Genomic DNA, 17500 nt, shown 5'->3' on the forward strand with positions numbered 1-17500 from the left:
GCCTTATCACATGGTTTGTATTTCCAGTTAAAATTGGTCTCAATAACGCCACATTTTTTGCCAGAGAAATTGTCCTGATAGAAATCCCAATTTATGTAGTGATTTGGAGTGCCATCTAACCAGGACATGATGCCTTCATTGTTTAAGTCGCTTGCACCTATCCAAGCGTCTGATGCATTCCCAGATATCTGTAAAAATGAATTGGATGGGATTTAAGTACGAATGCAAAATGAAATCTGATTTAATATATAGATTTAGCCAAGCCTAGAAGCGGAGCTCCCGGGTTATTTATTCTTACAATAAGTTAACCTGGTTTGAGCCTGCGATCCAATCAAAGCCCAGTACCTAGTCAGCGGTCAACTTAAAAAAAGCTGACCTCGTGATCATGTGAAACTGGTCAGCGGATTCCTTGTTTTGACAAGTGTCAGTTAACCATAGCATGGACGTCCAATAGCAAAGATGTACGCCGTAAACTAGCTGGAGACAAGTATTCTCGGTTTTCACATGACGTCATGACCGCCATGTTGGTGCCCCTAAACAAAGAAAAGGTGGCCATGTTGATGCCTGACCAAATCCTCCCGGAATTGAAGTCTATTATTATGCAAACGCTTCCTTTTGTTTTCGTTGAAAAACATGCCTGTTGATCACTTGAGTGAAAACCTACAATATTATACAAGTGGTAATACAAGTATTGATTGGCTAAACTTGAGCCCGCGATATGGTCACGTGATACTGGTCACATTGGCGTACATGGATGGGTGGGCATACGGTCGTATAATTTCTTACCCATGGTTCTCTGCGCGCGCGCACTATTAATGATATGGAATGTATGAACTCATGTTAATTGAACCGCGGAAATTGAAATACACGAGAGTTGAAGATCATCGCAGTTAATTTGCAACACTGAGTTAGACAGCGCAATCGCATGGTCATGAGTTTTAGCCCCGTTAAAGTTAAAACGAATTTAACCAAAGCGCATTCGTGGCATGGTTGTGCATGGCTGATTCATCTTTTATAGCGCATGCACGAAGTTTGAGCCAACGTGCACACGGGGCATTAAACTGAAATGGCTTCGTTGAAAGTAGGCATGAATATGTTGTATAATACGCTCAAACCACATACAAATGCACACACCGTAATCAGTAGACCCACATGCAATAAAAGATCTCGAGTATTTTCGGAACGGATCGGTCCGCGAACTTTACTAAGAGATCATACCGTATTAGTGATCATAACGAGAATCATTGCCATCCCTCCAACCTAATAGAGCGGTTTTCAATTGAGTGTCGAAAGTAATTAGCTAATTACTTTTCGTTTTGCATCTACTTCACTCAGTGATTGGTTCAAAGTTTTCGCGCCACTTTTTCAACCAATCGGAAGGGAAACCAAAACAAATTGTGGCTCGCGCGTGCACATTTTTCCGCCTTTTGTGTCGGCTACGTGTAATTACTTCGAGTTTTGATTGGTTTACTGGATTGTTTCCGTCCTTTTTGATTGGTTAAAGTAATTACTATGGTTTTGGTTTTACGACACTCATTTCAAAATCGCTCTAATGAATAGTACGTAAGACTGCATTTGCTTATTTTCACACTCACCACAACGGTCCGCATGAAAAAATCTTCAGCTTGGCTCTCAATCGACGCCAGTGAAGAAAACTGTTCAGTACACTTCTCTGAGGCTTGCACCCAGTTAACTGGTCCCGGGAAATATTTGTAGCAAACATTATTGTAGAGTTTGTATTCATCGGGACACTTTGCTATGAAAATTAATGAATTGAATTTATATGTTAGAGAGCTTTCTTTAATTGTATTCGTTTTTGGTCAAGCTTATCAATATATTCTGTGCGGTACAATATTTGTAATTATAAAGAGAATAATTTCGACTGCGCACAGCTGCCGCGATCGACTTACATGGCCCTCGCTTTCCAACTCCACTACCTGAAACATAAGAAAGAAAAGGATTATTGTTTGAACTTGCATTTGTTACTGCAGCAAGCAAATACAAGGTCATATTAATGGCTATAAGAAACCTCAAATGAATCAATGATATTGATTTGACCGAGTTTCTAGTTTTGAAAAGTAAGTGACGCCTTACCATGAAAGTATGTGGTAACAGAGGGCGTCTACTGGACTGAGTCTTTTGTCCTCATGATGATAATAATTTGGAATTTATTTTTAGAACGCGCGTACCCAGCGAAGTTTTATTTTTATCTATTGTTCCCATGACAACTTGGTCCAATTGTACACTAACTGACCAGTAAGGTGTCGACCTTGAAATAACCTCGTAGAACAAACACACAGAACTAAAAATAGATTTCAAATAATTTTTAACGAATTAGGGCCTGGCATGGGTGATTCACTCCCTTACCTTATATTCTTTTAATCTTACAAAAATTTCACAAGTTATTTACCTGAAACTGGCTTGACATTGTAGAGATATCCCCGCTTATTTCCTGGTGGGTCGAACAAAGCGACAATGTAGGTCTTTCCACTCCCACTAACAGCTTTCCCAATTCCCACTTCCTGTGAAGCAAGCCATACGAGCTGTGTAAAATACACAGACTTCAACGAACTCTTCGCGCTATGAAAGTCGTAAAATCGGATCCCATTATACCACGAGCGAACGCTTTTAGCAGCGAGCTTATCCGTGTTCTTGGATGAGAAAATGTTTTGACCGTATTTGGAGTTGACATTAATTTTCTCTTTATCCTGATTGGCCAGTTGAGTTGCCCAGGCTTTCGCTTCTTTGCTGAGGTCTTGCGAGAGTTGAAGGGGAGTCGCTGCATGCATTAAGCGATATTTGTTCATCAAGCGCAGTTCTGCTTCCACGAACGCCGACTGTTTGTTCTTTTGGGATGCAACAGAAGCTATAGAGTTTGAAATAAAAGTGTACATAGCAACTTGACGCTTTTATTCACCGAAGGCGTGAAAGTGGATTTCGCTTAAAGTTACCTTTCACCTCAAAGCAGTCTGTGACGTCAACCCAGTATCGAACCCATTCCCCTTCATTGCTCGGTTATGGATAAAATCATGACCACTTTTCTTGTCTTTCAAAGCCAATAAGAAAGTGAAATTTCAATAAAAAGGCTCCAAAAACTACGCAATATATTTGGGACGATTTCGGAGAATAAATTAAGTGGTAAAGTTTGTTGAGGCATGGTTAATCTAGGGACTGGTTATGAAACCCTGAGAATTTCAAAAGCAGGAACAATACAGTCGCAATTAGATGTTGAACCGACCGTGACCCCGCACAATCTTTTGTTTTTGGTTCGCAAGTTATTTTCAAATAAATTCGTCGAAGCTTTTGATTGGTTATCCTGCCGAAAAAAGCGTGTTTTTGTCGGATTTTGTGCAGGGTCAAGGCCAAAAAAGCGAACAAAAACATGAAACAAAGAAACTTGTCGAGTTTCATAACCAGCCTACATCTATTAACCATGGTTGAGGTGATGGGCACTTTAAGAGCGATCTTATAACAAACGATTGAATCTTTTACTTTTGAAATCAGTTGTTAATATAACAATTTCATAATACAATTTAACTTGAAATTCAAAATGATCAAAGGTGCTGAGTTTTATGGCTATCTACTCTACTGGGAGAGGTTGTTCGCCGGGTATTTGGCTTTTTGCATTACAATGTAATCTAACGTGGGTGCGGGCAATTTCGGGTTAAAACTACAAAATAGCCCGAAATTGCCTCACATACACGCAAAATTACATTGTAATGCAAATGAGAAAAACTAACCGTGAAAAGGGCTGTTTTAATCTGCTTCAGTTTCAGGTGATTTGATTGACAAGCAGTCTCCCCAATTTGCCCGCAAGTCGGCTGCTCCCTAATTAGTAGGGTAGGGTCGTACCTCTTGTTGAACACTATATTTCATTGGTTGTATAGTGTCGTACTTCCTATTGTTTTCTGTGCTAAATCCATTGTTATCTTTGTTCGTTCTATTGTTCTTTTCGCCAATCCTGAAGCCCGTTCAATTAGGTACGATACGACCCGATTAGTAGAGCACTTGTGATCAGTCACATGTACTTGCGACTCATAATTATTGTTCATTCCTGGATACCATCTTGTCTTGTTAGTTAGACTTAAGGCGCTTTCCATTTGACAGAACTGACCGGCCAGACAGGGCATTTGGCAAGACTAACTCTACAACGCCTTCAAATTAACACGCTTCGAAGGTATGAAATATGCTCCTCCGGAAGAATACAAGGGATTATCATGCAAGTTTTCCTTCAAATTGCTTTATTTTCTTTGCAAACTGAAGGGTCTGGTCTGCCAGTTCTGACAAAAGGAAAGCGCCCTTAGTTTGCCCAGGAATTTTTTTGTCTCGACAAAAAAGAAAGCATCGTTTCAGGCGGCCGTTTCTCTAACTTCCTCAAACATTTTCGGACCCTAAAAGCCATATGTGAACTTGCCATCCGCCTGTTTTAAGAAGATTATCTTCTAGTCTGTTTTCAAGATAACTAAGAGCAAAAGCACCGACCGGTTGGTTCAGTTGGTTCAGTTTTGCTTTAATCAACAACACGATGAAGATAATCGTTTTTACCGCAGCTGATCCCGTTTAGCGGCTTCGAAAAACGTGGTGTTAATATTCGGAACATAACTGCAGTTACCTGCTTTTGTGGCGAGTGCAGAAGCGGTTTGAGTTTGAACTGTCGTAAGAAACGAGACAAGCAGCTCGACAAAACACGTCCGATAAAGCATAGTTCCAAAACGGTTGCTGCAATTGGACATCAGTGATCAATAGTTAGTTCTTTAATAAATGGTCAGGAGTGTCGCCTCAGTTCATGCATGTGAAGAGAGGGGTTCTATTAGCGTTGGGAATTTAATAGACCAGCAAACAGCAACTATACACACTTTGCAACTTGAGCTAGGGATGTGATCCTAAAATGCTCCTTCCCTAAGACATAGAATTAAAACTGAAAGAAATCATTCAACAGCACCAGTAAATAGACCAAAGATGCGGAAATAATCCTGTGATCACGTAAATCTGGTTTCGTTTTCAAGGCAACCCACTCAGTCATGACAACTTTTCGTCCCGGCAAACCGAGCGGGACCGTTTATGTGAGAATTTTTCAGCCCGGCTTGCCGAGATCTCGACAGCTCAGACCGGGATCTCGGCAAGCGGGCAAGCCCACTTTCTCCTTCAAACGAATCGAGATTTTACCAAAGAAAAAAAGGCATTAACCGAGATCTCGGGAAAAGCGTGCAAGCCCGCCTAACCGGGTTGGCTCGCCTCATACAAACAGGCCCTAAATGAATGAAGGGGGTAGTTTCTAAAGAAACTGTGGTGATGCGTCGGTGGAGAAGTAGTATACAAAAAGTTTGGTTTTATCAACGGAGTTGATCATGTAAATTGGCCACCGTACACAGATTCAACACTATAAAGCTGACGTTTCGAGCGTTAGCCCTTCGTCAGAGCCAATCCGTTGATCCGTTAAGGCCCTAATTTGGTGATGTCACGCCGTTTACATGCATAGCACTGCAAAAATGTGCACTAAAATGCGTGCCCGCACGTGCACGTCCCAATGATATTAGGGAGCTTATGCAAGGAAGACGACGGGCTTAAAGGTCTGGTAATACGGGAAACATTTTCCTTCAACTTGTTTCGCAACATTGTTGCATTGTAAGTTGAAACCCTTTGTTGCACGTATTACCGTGTGCGTGACCAACTTGTCTCGCAGCAAAATCTAATATGTTGCAAGTTGAGGCGTCGTGTTGCGAAAAATAGACTCGACTTCTACTTTCTGCAACAAATTTTAGTTTGTTGCTCGTATTACCACTGAAGCTTCAACTTGCCTCGCAACAAGTTTGAATTCAATGCTTGTGATTGGACGTCAGCGAAGCGCGGCTACGTGTAGCCTGCGCTCGCAGACGTAATTCCGGTTGTCGCTTCTCTCCGCCCTTTTTCGGGCGGAGAGAAGCGACAACCGGAAATACGTCTGCGAGCGCAGGCTAGGCTACGTGGCAAATTAAAAAAGAAGGCGGACGGAGAGGACGAGATTGAAGCTGTTGAAGTAGACCAGAAACTCTTGGAAAGTCAGATATTTGCCCTATCGTAGTCTTTGGGACACCTTGTATGTCCCTTCAAAACACAAACAGCAAAAGAAAAATAGGAAAAAAGGCTTGGAGGAACTGTCACAAAAAATACAACTTATCGCCGGGCTATCGTAGTCTTTGGGCCACCTCGCATGGAAATCCATTGTCGCATGTAAACTTTTCGATTTCGTTTTCGAGGCCTTTTTTCGTCTTCACCAAGCAAAAGGCCCAAACAGAGTGCGGCAAGCACTCTCTTCCAACTACGAAAGAGTTGAGCAGCCGCCATCTTTGTTTACACATGACTGACCAATCATATGCGCAGGATTCGAGAAATTTGCAACGAGACAAGTTGAGCAAGCACAAGGTAATACGCGCAACGAAGGGTTTTAACTTGCAATGCAACAATGTTGCGACACAAGTTGAAGGAAAATGTTGCCCGTATTTCCGGATCTTAATAAACAAAAGCAAATGCTGTGCGTGCCCCGCACGTGTGTTTCGCATTTTGGTAAGTTTCTTTGCCGTCCTCTTCCTGACAACGACGTGAATTGACCAAATTTGTGCGTAGAGAGCGTGAGAACCTGACGAAACATTTAATTTTTTTTTCGCAAATAACCACACCATTCATGCCAATTTTATTCCTGCAGTGTTGATGTACACTTTCCATTCCGAACGACTTGGGGTCATGACGAAATTATTACAATAACGGGAAATAATAGATGGTTTTCAATCACATGGTGAGACGGCCATTTTGGTACACAAAACAATAACAAACTTGGCTCATGCTTTGCCTTATAATGGAGTCAAATTCCCAAAAAAACTTTTTTTCTATCGGTCTTTGCACCAACATGGCTGCTGTGACGTCTGGTGAAAACCATCTGTATTTTTAGACGCTGTTTCGCTGGAGTCACCGTGGTTATGTCCTCGTGTACCGCTTAACGAAAATTGCGTGACATCGGTCAAATGAAACATAGCGTGAATACATGCTCTAGTAATAAAAGGACAACTGGATCACTCACACCGGATAAATCTTTAAATGTTTTGGGCTATTTGAGTCATTTGGGTCAATAACCCAACTGGTCTCAAATAGTCCAAAACATTTTAAGATTTATCTAGTGATCCAGTTGTCGTTTTATTAGGGAATTTAAGAAACGACGACGGCTACGACTACGACAACGCAACAAACTTTAATATCATTGGTTAAAGGGGCTAGGTCACGCTCTTTTAGGCATATTCAGCACTGATCGAATGGTCATAGAATTAACTAAAATGTTAAAATAACTGTTCAAAACTATACAAGAACTCTAACAAAACACAGGGAAGCCAACAAGGGACATGGATGGACAAAACTGGATGGAGAGGATTGAAATGGATTGAATTTGGGTAAATTTGAAAAACGTCGGCCCACCTTTTTTCAAATTTATATCAGTCTATATCAAAATGTCATTTACAAAGCTTGAAAATCATTCTCAGTTGTTATGTTGCCGTGATTTTGCAAATGAAAGACTCTTGCTCTCCCAATTTGACGTTTAGAGCTCATAATTAACAAAATTAAACAAAATTACCTAAAATAGCGTGACCTAGCCCCTTTAAAAGAGCATAAATAATCGTGCTGCACGTGCAGCACGGATTTTAGCAATCATGTTTGCGGTCCTCTGCATAACGACGACGTGAAATCACCAAATTTGAAGTTTTGACGACAACGTAAGCATGCAACAGAGAATCCTTCATTCTCTATTTTAAATTTGAAATCGCTCGTACCGATTTATTTTAAGGATACTTTGCTCACATTGTACGACGCGAACTAGACTGAATAATCGCGAAAGACTTAAGATAGAGCCAAGTTATATTTTGAGGTGGCGTTTTCGTCGACCGTCGCCGTCGTAGATCTTAAAATTCCCTATTACAAGAAGTTATCCAGCTGTCACGCTATGTTTCGTTTGACCAATGTCACGCCACTTTCGTTAACCGGTACACGGGGACATAACCGTCGCCGTCGTCCTTGTGTAAGCTCCCTAATATTGTTGTGTGACGCTGTCGTTGCCGTAGCCGTCGTCGTCAGGGAGTGAGGAGTTTAAGAAACAACGACGATGGCTACGGCTACGGCAACGCCAAAAAGCAATCATATTATTGGTTAAAAGAACCAAAATGCTCGTGCTGCGCGTGCGGCACCCTTTTTTGAACATTTCTCTCCCGCACTCGTCAAAACTACTACGTGAAATGACCAAATTTAAGGTTTTGACGACAACGTGGACAAACTACAGTAAATCTTTCAGTCTCACTCTTTACTTCAAATCCGTCCTATACCAATCCAGTTATAGGACAAGTCGCCCATATTTTGTAATAAACAAGATGGAATAATCATGAAATACTTAGAATAGCTCAAACTTATATTTTGCATTGACGTTTTCTTCGCCGTAGCCGTCGTGGTATCTTAACGACGCGAAGGCAACGAAAACGTCACAAATTGTGCATATTTAATGAGCAAAAACAATAGTTTTGCACGCTCTGCACGTGCATTTTTCAATTTTGTTCATTTCTTTCACGTTTTACGGCAAATCTACGACGCCAAATTACCAATTCTCCAGTTTTACGGAGAACGTGAACGAAAGGCAGCGAATTTGAATTTTCCGTCGTAGATTCACCACCGCACGTTCTAATTCAGTTCCTGGAAAGTTACACTAGTTTTTAGAAGTTAGACAAGGCGACATATAAATAACGAAAAAGATTAATAAACCTGAACTTACAATTTTAAACTCGTTTTTGTTACAGTCGCGTCGTAGATCTTAAACTCCGTGTTTCTTATTTAACTCCCTATTAGGCAACTGCAACGACGGCTGCTGCAACTGACAACATCACAAAACAAGAACGTGCGGCATGCATGTTAGTACATTTCTTCGCCGTAATCCTGAAAACAACAACGTGAAAAACAGCAACACTAAAAAATTTCAGGTGTTGACGACAACGTGCGCATATAACAATGGGCCGTTCATTCTCTGGCTTTACCTTAATTAAAACCGTTCGTACTCGTCCAGTTACTAAGATAAGCCTGGTTTTCACTAGCGACCCAAGGGCACGCACAAGCACAAGCGTAAGAAGCTTATTGAAAACGAACGTCGACATAAGCATCATGAAAATCAACCACAGCATCACCCATTTTTTCAGTTCAAATACTCAGACGCGGGTAAACTGGCAAGAGTGATTTAATTGGCCTGTGCTGGCGCTTGGGCTTATGCTCGCGCCAACTCCGTTTTCGCGGTGAAATAAGCGCTGTTATGTTTCGCCGTTAGTGAAAACGTCAGGCTATAGTTCTTTCGTCAGGTATTTGACAACGTGAATAAGATGGAATAATCCCGAGATACTTACGGCAAGCCCAAAGTTATGATTTAAATCGTTGACGTTGCCCTATTTTGGGCGGATAAAGGATAGGGAGATAGCGAAAGAAGCAGTATATGTAGCATTTACCTAGTCACCAGCTGGAAGCCATGCAGGTAATGGGATTGTATTTCGACTTTTAGGCAGATTTCATAATTTTTAAGATCACCGGGAAACTGATTGTCATGCAAAACGTGTTCCAAAAGTATTCAACATTGGTTGCTCTAACTGCTCAATGGAAAACTGGTGGTTATTGACTCAAAATGAAGGGTTCACTGAACGAGCTCTGTGGTTTTGATTTCAGGATGGAGGTTGTCAAGTCGAGTACAGGTTCATCCAGCCAATACTGATGTTTCGTTCGTGCCAGTCGTTCGCACAAAGACCGTGGTGCGAATGGCCGCAACCCGCTAAAATAGCTAAGTGGTTCCTTTTTCTCAATTATCTCTTAACTAATTGAGTGTTTAGTCTACATTTAAAGTTCTTGTGGCGACACTGATTTGAATAACTTCCTGCTGTGAAGAAGAGAGTAAACGAGTTTCCTTTACGTTAGGTAAAAAGCCGTTCTAAAGTTACTCACTGATCACTTTTGTTTGGCCTACCTTTAACTGTCAATTACCTCTTGAAATGTTTTGAAATACGACTTTTTGAGGACCCGTCAGCAAAGTTCTCAGCCCGCAACTCGACAAAACAATAAATTAATTATGATTTCAGTCAAAATGATTTCCACTAACAGGTCTCACTGAGTGCAACAGTACCTGTTCGAGGCATGGTCATCTATAAATTGTTTTTATTCAAACAATAAGCAATCTTGTTGCCTTGAAATAAATCCAGAGACGGCACAGTATTAGCCTTTTTACAGATAATAACAAAAAAAATTATTTAGCAGCAAAATCTGGGAAACGTAATCTAGCAGCAAGCAAATTTTCTAGCTAACTTTTCTTACGTCAGGGTTGTCTGACGTGACATGGATGCGAAGGGCTATGGTAGCCGAGCCCAGCCCATTAACAGAAATTAAGGTCCATTAGTTGGTCGCCTCAGTAGACCAATTTTCAGACGTAGCTAAGATACCTGGCCTAAGAATGGAAGCGAGGCTTCCGGTACAAACATTTGTGCTTTTTTAATGTCAATGTAGACTAACAAGACGCCTGGAGGTGTTGACGTGAGATGCGTTGAGATTTGAATGGGTAAAAAAAAGGCATTAGGATGCATACGGCGTCTACAAAGGGCAATCTAGTTTTTTAAACTGTATATCTCGATAGTCCCCCATCCAGCAGGGCTTAAGTTCAGTGAGAAGCACAAGCACGTCGCTAATTGTCATACGTCGAAAAACACAGAAAAGAAAAAGGAACTCGATTTTCAGATGTGATCTACCTATGACATCCCACGTAATTAGAATTACTACGGCACGATTTACACTACTAGTAATAGTTGACTCTACAGCTGCGCCAGCTGTTAAGTATAGTTGTACGCAGAATTCAATGTGTCCAGTGCCCAGGTAGAGGAGAGGCCGTTTTCAAACGCGCGGAAGCAGGGGAACTACGAACGAGCCCGGACTGAATAGGAAAAATCTCAGGGGTTACATAGTTTGTTGTCGTTGAAAATGTAAGGAGTTGAGGGTTTGATCATGGCGGACACGGTGGTATACCAGTTGAAACAGAAACTAAAGGAAACGCAAAGTCAATTATTAAAACAATGTGGTCACCGTTTTTTGAAAATGTAGCATACTTTAAGGGATGAAGTTTTAGTCTTGAATAACCGTAACGAATAACTACTGATGTTGCACGGTTTAATGTTAATGCAATATTTAGACGTCCTTGATCTGGATTATATAATCGCTGATATAGGATTAAATGACCAAATGAGTGGTTAGAAACTTATGAAGGAAATGAAATGGTGTATTATTAAAAGTACAATGAGTGAAAATTTGTGTAGAAAACTCTTCTGGTAACAAAATTAAAATTCGGAAAGGTTGAGTGCATCAACAATCCCCAACAAATAATGCAATTACCCATGACATGGTTTTATATGTTTATGAGTTTTCTATGTTGCGATACTTTATTCAAAAGTTTACTAACACTTTGAAAGAACTGAAACTAACCGTCTCAAAAATCCAGCAAAAATATTAGAATAACTTGCAGTCTTTTTCTTCAATCCACAGTCATGTTCAAGATTGGTTCTTTCCAAACAACAACAACAACAACAACACTTCAGGACAGAACGCTATCACTAGCCTTAACAACCACACAGTGAGGTGGTCACCAGCAGCCTCGCAACAATTTATGGGCCAGGGCCCGGTTGTTCAAAAGCCGATTAACGCTAATCCCAGATAAACAATTAACCATGGAGTTTATTTCTCTGCTCCCAAATGCTGTTCAAGGCTGATTTTCGGCAAAACTTTTCATTAGAAGAAGTCAATCTTGAAAGGCAAAAACAAGAAAAAGAAACTTTCACCAAAAAGTTGAAAACGTGACGTGAAACAAAGGTTTACGCTAATCCTGGGTTAAGTTAATCGGCTTTCGAGCAACCGGGCCCAGGTCACTAAGCAACGAACGAACTGTAAAATGGCCAATCCACAAAATGACAGAAACAGATTTGTCTATTTAATGCTTCCGAAACAAATTAACCGATGGGACGGAAGATCTTTTTGAGTTAGAGTGGATCCTGTACTCGGGACACCATCTGAGGGATTTAGAACATTCCACTGAATTGATGAGCTTTAAATGACTTGCAGAAAAATAGAACTTTTCGTTTTCTATGATCGTTGTTTGGTGTTTTTCCTGTTCTTATTGCCAATGTGATGTTTGTCGCAGAAAGCTTATGTGCGCCGTTTATATTAAATGTCACAGCAAAAATTTCATCAATTAAAGCCTCGACCAATTTCGAAGCCTCAGAATCGCTGAAAATGTGAGAGGCCCTAGCACTGGTTAAATGCTCCTTCATACGCTTGGAAAAATGCCGGACCGTTTCGCCGACGTAACAGGCATTACAGCCCGCACATGTTAACTTGTAAACCACATCTTTGCCGGATGATATCATCGAAAGCATTCACTACTGGATGATATCATCCAGCAAAGATGATATTCGATGATATCATCCAGCAAAGAAACATTCGACAAAGCTAAGCCTCTCTACGACAAAGCCCTCAGATCAAGTGGATTCACTACTGTAAGAAAAACACAACCGCACTCACGAAAAGAAATAGAAAAGAAACATCATCTGGTTTAACACCCCATACAGCAACAATGGTCAAACAAACATCGCTAAAATCTTCCTCAACCTAATCAAGAAACACGTCCCACCAAACCACACCCTCCACTCCGTCTTCAATAAGAACAACGTGAAAGTAAGCTACAGTTGCATGCCAAACATGGGCAACATCATTAAGAACCATAACAATAAAATTCTTAACAACAAGACCACATCGCAAAACGGATGCAACTGTAGAAAAAAAAGACCAATGCTCGCTAGATAACAACTGCCTCATCACCAGTGTAATCTAAAAAGCCAACGTGACCACAGACAAAGACAACACAGGAAATAACTACATCGGGCTAACACAGCGAACATTCAAACAACTATAGACGCAACATAAACTAACATTCCACAACAGAAAATACGCTAACCGGACCGAACTAGCTGAAGACAAGAGATTATGAAGGTACCTTCATAATCTCTTGCTGAAGATAAGCTAGCGCCTACAACAACATTTTTCTAAACGATGCAATCTTTGCCTAACTGAAAAACTCCACATCATTAAAGCCGACAAAGCACGCAACCTAAAAAAACTGAATTTATTTCCAAATGCCGCCACGGGAACAAATATTTCCTAGCAAACATCGATCTCAGATTACAATAGATTTTAAATTACTAATTAACCAACCACTATATATATTTATAATAGACCACAAATGAAGAGATGATACAACTTTAGTTTACGCCTATATTTCAGCCGCACAAGACGGCCTTCTTCAGAGTAATTAGAAACCGTTACACAAAACGTTAACTAAACGCTATTTAAACTGCAGAGTGCACGCGTGGCAATAACAAACTTGACTAATTAAGGACGGTAAGGGTATTTTTGCGCGGTTTACTGAATGTGCTGGAAAAGCAGATCTTAACAAGTGTTATTGAAATCCAAAACGAAAATTGGGGGTAACCACGCATTTTTCGAAGATAATTAATCAACAATATTTGTAAAAAGCTTTGAAATACAAATCAATGTATGGCGTTCTTTTCCAAATTGAAGCTCAATTAATTATCTCTGAAATTAATGCATGGTTACCCTCAATTTTCTTTTTGGATACCAAGAGCACTTGCTAAGTTCTGCTTTCTCTGCATAGTCTTAGACCGCGAAAAAATATCCCTGTATTAATAAGCATCACCCATAGGAAATCCGAGTATCTCGAGATGCGCAGGACCTATGCGCAGTAACAATAGTAGGCACCCTCCTTAACACATAGCAAGCGCGCACGCATATGAAAAAGATGAAACTAAAGCGACATAAATAACAAAAGCCAACAACAATAACTGTAAGGGATCGAACAAAAACACAATAACGACAACAAAACCAAAAAGGAAATTTATTGCCCAGAGGAAATTAAAGGATTTATGCTGAGTGAGACGTGCCTTGTTAGTTATTTCCCATGTTGCAGTTTAGCATTTCTGTCATCCGGGATTTTCTGGAGATCATTCACCATTTGTGCAAGGTAGGCGGAGGCTGATGTCAACAGAATCAAATCAATTTTCCCTCCCCACCCTCCCTATTTTTACTTTCTTGTGGATAGCGAGTGTCCCCTCACCTTTGCTGGGATCATGTCTTCTATATTTGGGTATTTCCTAGGTTACCATGCTGATTTTCAATAAACGGCTTAGCCCATCAGGGCTTGGCCAAAATATTCCAAACAAATGTGGTATTATTTGTGTCCCAGCAAAAACGGAGCTCGCCCAGAACAATGCCTTGCCAACAATATCAGTCAGACTGTATGGAGCATGAAACAAAAAAGTAAAAGATCGTTCGCGTACTACATCTCTATGCACAACAGCTGAAACATAAACTACCGTTTTCTGGCGACAAGATTCTGGCTGCAAAAGAAGCCGCTATCGTCGAGGCCGTCTGGCCTCAGCATTTGCAATCTGTATGCCCACTCTCCTTCTTTTACAGCCAGTTTATCTTTAGTGTGAGCCTTATCGATAATCTGGACGCTAATATCCCGGCGTAGTCCAAGATGTCCAGGACTATGAAAATGCTTATATATAAAGTCGTCGCATTACCTGTCAACAGTCGATTTACTGGAATGAGCTCTAAGGCGACTTTTGTGGTTATGAAATCTCAGCCTAAATTTAGTGGTGGCTGATCCAACATACTGCAATCCGCAGACCTTAAAAGTAATTAAATACACAAAATTACACTGAAGAATTACAATCTAACTGATAGTTTATAGTATAGCTTCTCTTGGTTGTATGGCTCGCGAAACTACTACTGGGAACTGGGGACAACATAGTTGCAAACATCGCATCTTGTGCTATTGCAGTCAGCACGGTTCCTTTAGTTGCCCCGATCGTTAATACCGTCATAGTGGCCGTATTAATCTTACAGATTCTTTGGTTGGCGGAACGCTATCATAGGCGCATTAGGTACTGCTTGTTTGCACTTGTCAGACAATTGAAGGAGTGGATGTAATTCCTTCAAGAAACCCCCTATACATTAGGCAAACTTGGATGATACATAACAGTGAATGGTATTTGATTTTATTGCCAACATGACCACTTTGAAATGTCCTGCTTGGGTTTATTTTTGCGCATGGTCAATTTGAAGGTCCAAGTCTGTTACTTTTGTGCATTTCAATTATTTATTTCATGTAATATTTGGTGTTCCAATTTGGTCAAATAAAATGTTGATTTTAATGGAGCCCTTCGATCCTGTGTACAAACAACTACATACTTTAAGTCTAAATTTCAGTTTTGAAGTTTCTCTGACCTCTATGCAAACAATTTTTTTCATTCATATCATGTTTACAAGCAATTTATTTCGTCTTTTTAGGCCCTGCAAACAATATTTTTCATTATTGTTCATACGCCCCTCCAGAAAAATAATGGTCCGTCCCTTAAGTGAAAACAGTAAGCAGTCGCGATCAAAATAGCCTGCACGAAGGCGGTTGGATAGTCGAAAACCCGGAATTCGTAATGAGGTCGCCATCTTGGATTCGCGCGGCTAGGTCTGGGCCGGGTTAAGGGTCGACAAAGCGAGCGAGGGGAGGGGGGCGGAGAGGAGAGAAAAAGGACAAAATCCACTAACAGTTGTTTTTCATTTTCTGCACGCCATTCGAACCTTAATTAAATGATTCCGACGTAACCGTTTTCCACTATGATGCGAGAAGTACACGTACCAAAATCTTAATGTTTTATGATCCAAAAAGATGCCTTTAACCTTTGACTCTGAGGCTCATCCAAGAAAATCCTCCGACTTGTCATTTGATAGACGTAATTGTATGATAGTAAACAACTGTCTCGTCATTCATCATGGGCATGGGGAGTGAAACTTGACACTCGAGTCGGTGTATATCTTTGGACTTCCGATTATTTAGCGAGGAGCTGAGCTGGCTCTTGTGTTAACGTTTAAAGTCAGTACAGCATCGATGGCGCTTGACACAATTTGCGCGCTCCGTTTCTCTGCGCTTCGCGTGCTCTTCGTCGTTCTCATTCTGTGCTTTTTTCGGAAAGGGTTATCCTGCCCGAAGAATTGTCTGTGCTTTAGGACACAAACCGGACCAACTGTTCGCTGCAATCACCACTCACTGTCGCGAATACCAATCGTCCCGTCAACAACAGTTGACTTGTAAGTAGTCAAACGTTTGTCTTGAAAGCATGTATAGAATTTCTTTTCAAAGAAAGTACCATTCAATTAAGACGCTAGGGTAAGGAAATATTTTTTGAGGGAACTTCTTGAGGAGATTTAAGATGAAGTGGGATGTCCATCAGTATTAAATACTTCGCTGAAAATATCGATTGTGTTTCACTTGGAGGGAATCCATACCAAACAAGACCCAGCAACTTTTTTCATCAAGAAATATAGGCTTTTGTTGGTTTTAAGCCCTAGACTTTTTATGTTCTTGATGTTAGGAAAAAACAAACATAGGGAGAATGTCTGACAACAAGCCAATGTGGCAGACGACCTTCTTGACACCAAAAGTGCTTTTTTATCAAAACATATTGGAAAAATGCTTGAACTCTCCAAGGGCATTTTGTCACGTCTAACTGAAGTTTCATCAAGTGATAAAGATAAAAATCAACATCGTTGTATTCTCATACGCTAGCGACCTGTGGCTATCTGGAATAGAGATTAATCATAAAATATTCAAAGTGAATAATTTGAATAATCGTTTTTCCCGTGCCTTTTCCGGAAAAGTTGTACTTCATTTTGATAAACGGTCACATCTTAATTTTGCGAGATCAACAAGTTTCCTACCATCAACAAATCTTAATTTGTCGAAATCACTGGTTCGCATATCAGCCTTTCCTTGATTTCATTTTGCTTTGACTTGACGAAATTCCCAGAAGCAACGATAGAATAGAGGGCCACATTGAATTCAATTTACCATCCATCCGGCGTGGTTCGGTAGTGGATAATAGTAGGAGAATTAAATGGTTCGTTTGGCTCGTCAGAAGGCGATTGAATAATTTGTGGCTATTGTGGCTGCCAAGTGGGCGAAACAATAGAATCAGATGTGCCGGGTTTGACCGGCTTTGCTGGAAGTCAAAGAATCTTCGCGATTTAATAGTGCATTAACAATTACGTGTTTTTTACACAAAGAATCACCACTGATTTCTCTATCACGATAACGCAGAGTTTTGTTGCCTTATTAACCAATGCTGCGCGATTTCCGTTTACAATTAGATGTACCATTCATTCTAGATTAGAAATGGGCGGGAAATATGCCTTGTTGTCTGCTAAATGCTAAAATTTCAAAGATGTAATCCGATGTTTCCGTTCCGGATCACTGGAGGCAAGCTTTGCGTGATTATTTTCTTTTTTCATTCACGATTTGCATCACTGGGAAGTTTAAAATGAATTGTTCGTGGGATACTCACAA

General features: G+C 40.6%; 2 protein-coding genes across 3 annotated transcripts in view; one reads left to right on the forward strand and one right to left on the reverse strand.

Moving 5' to 3' along the window:
- The window catches only part of LOC137975036 (uncharacterized), a 24254-nt gene extending 7253 nt beyond the window's left edge, over positions 1 to 17001 (reverse strand). The window contains exons 1-7 of the mRNA XM_068822069.1: positions 16876 to 17001; positions 14682 to 14788; positions 4613 to 4719; positions 2411 to 2866; positions 1911 to 1937; positions 1596 to 1756; positions 1 to 188 (exon numbers count right to left, since the gene is read on the reverse strand). The exon at positions 1 to 188 is cut by the window's left edge and continues 32 nt beyond it. Coding sequence (XP_068678170.1) covers positions 1 to 188; positions 1596 to 1756; positions 1911 to 1937; positions 2411 to 2866; positions 4613 to 4719; positions 14682 to 14788; positions 16876 to 16878 — 1049 coding nt within the window. The 5' untranslated portion in view covers positions 16879 to 17001. The remainder of the gene's footprint in view (positions 189 to 1595; positions 1757 to 1910; positions 1938 to 2410; positions 2867 to 4612; positions 4720 to 14681; positions 14789 to 16875) is intronic.
- LOC137975035 (peroxidasin-like) overlaps positions 15946 to 17500 on the forward strand; it is a 25651-nt gene continuing 24096 nt past the window's right edge. Inside the window, exon 1 of one of the 2 annotated variants that reach the window (XM_068822068.1) lies at positions 15946 to 16245. In XM_068822068.1, the coding sequence (XP_068678169.1) occupies positions 16046 to 16245 (200 nt within the window). In that variant the 5' untranslated portion in view covers positions 15946 to 16045. The remainder of the gene's footprint in view (positions 16246 to 17500) is intronic. The other variant, XM_068822067.1, reaches the window with a different exon arrangement.

This window comes from Montipora foliosa, chromosome 11 (genome assembly GCF_036669935.1).
Source record: "Montipora foliosa isolate CH-2021 chromosome 11, ASM3666993v2, whole genome shotgun sequence".
NCBI lineage: Eukaryota > Metazoa > Cnidaria > Anthozoa > Scleractinia > Acroporidae > Montipora > Montipora foliosa.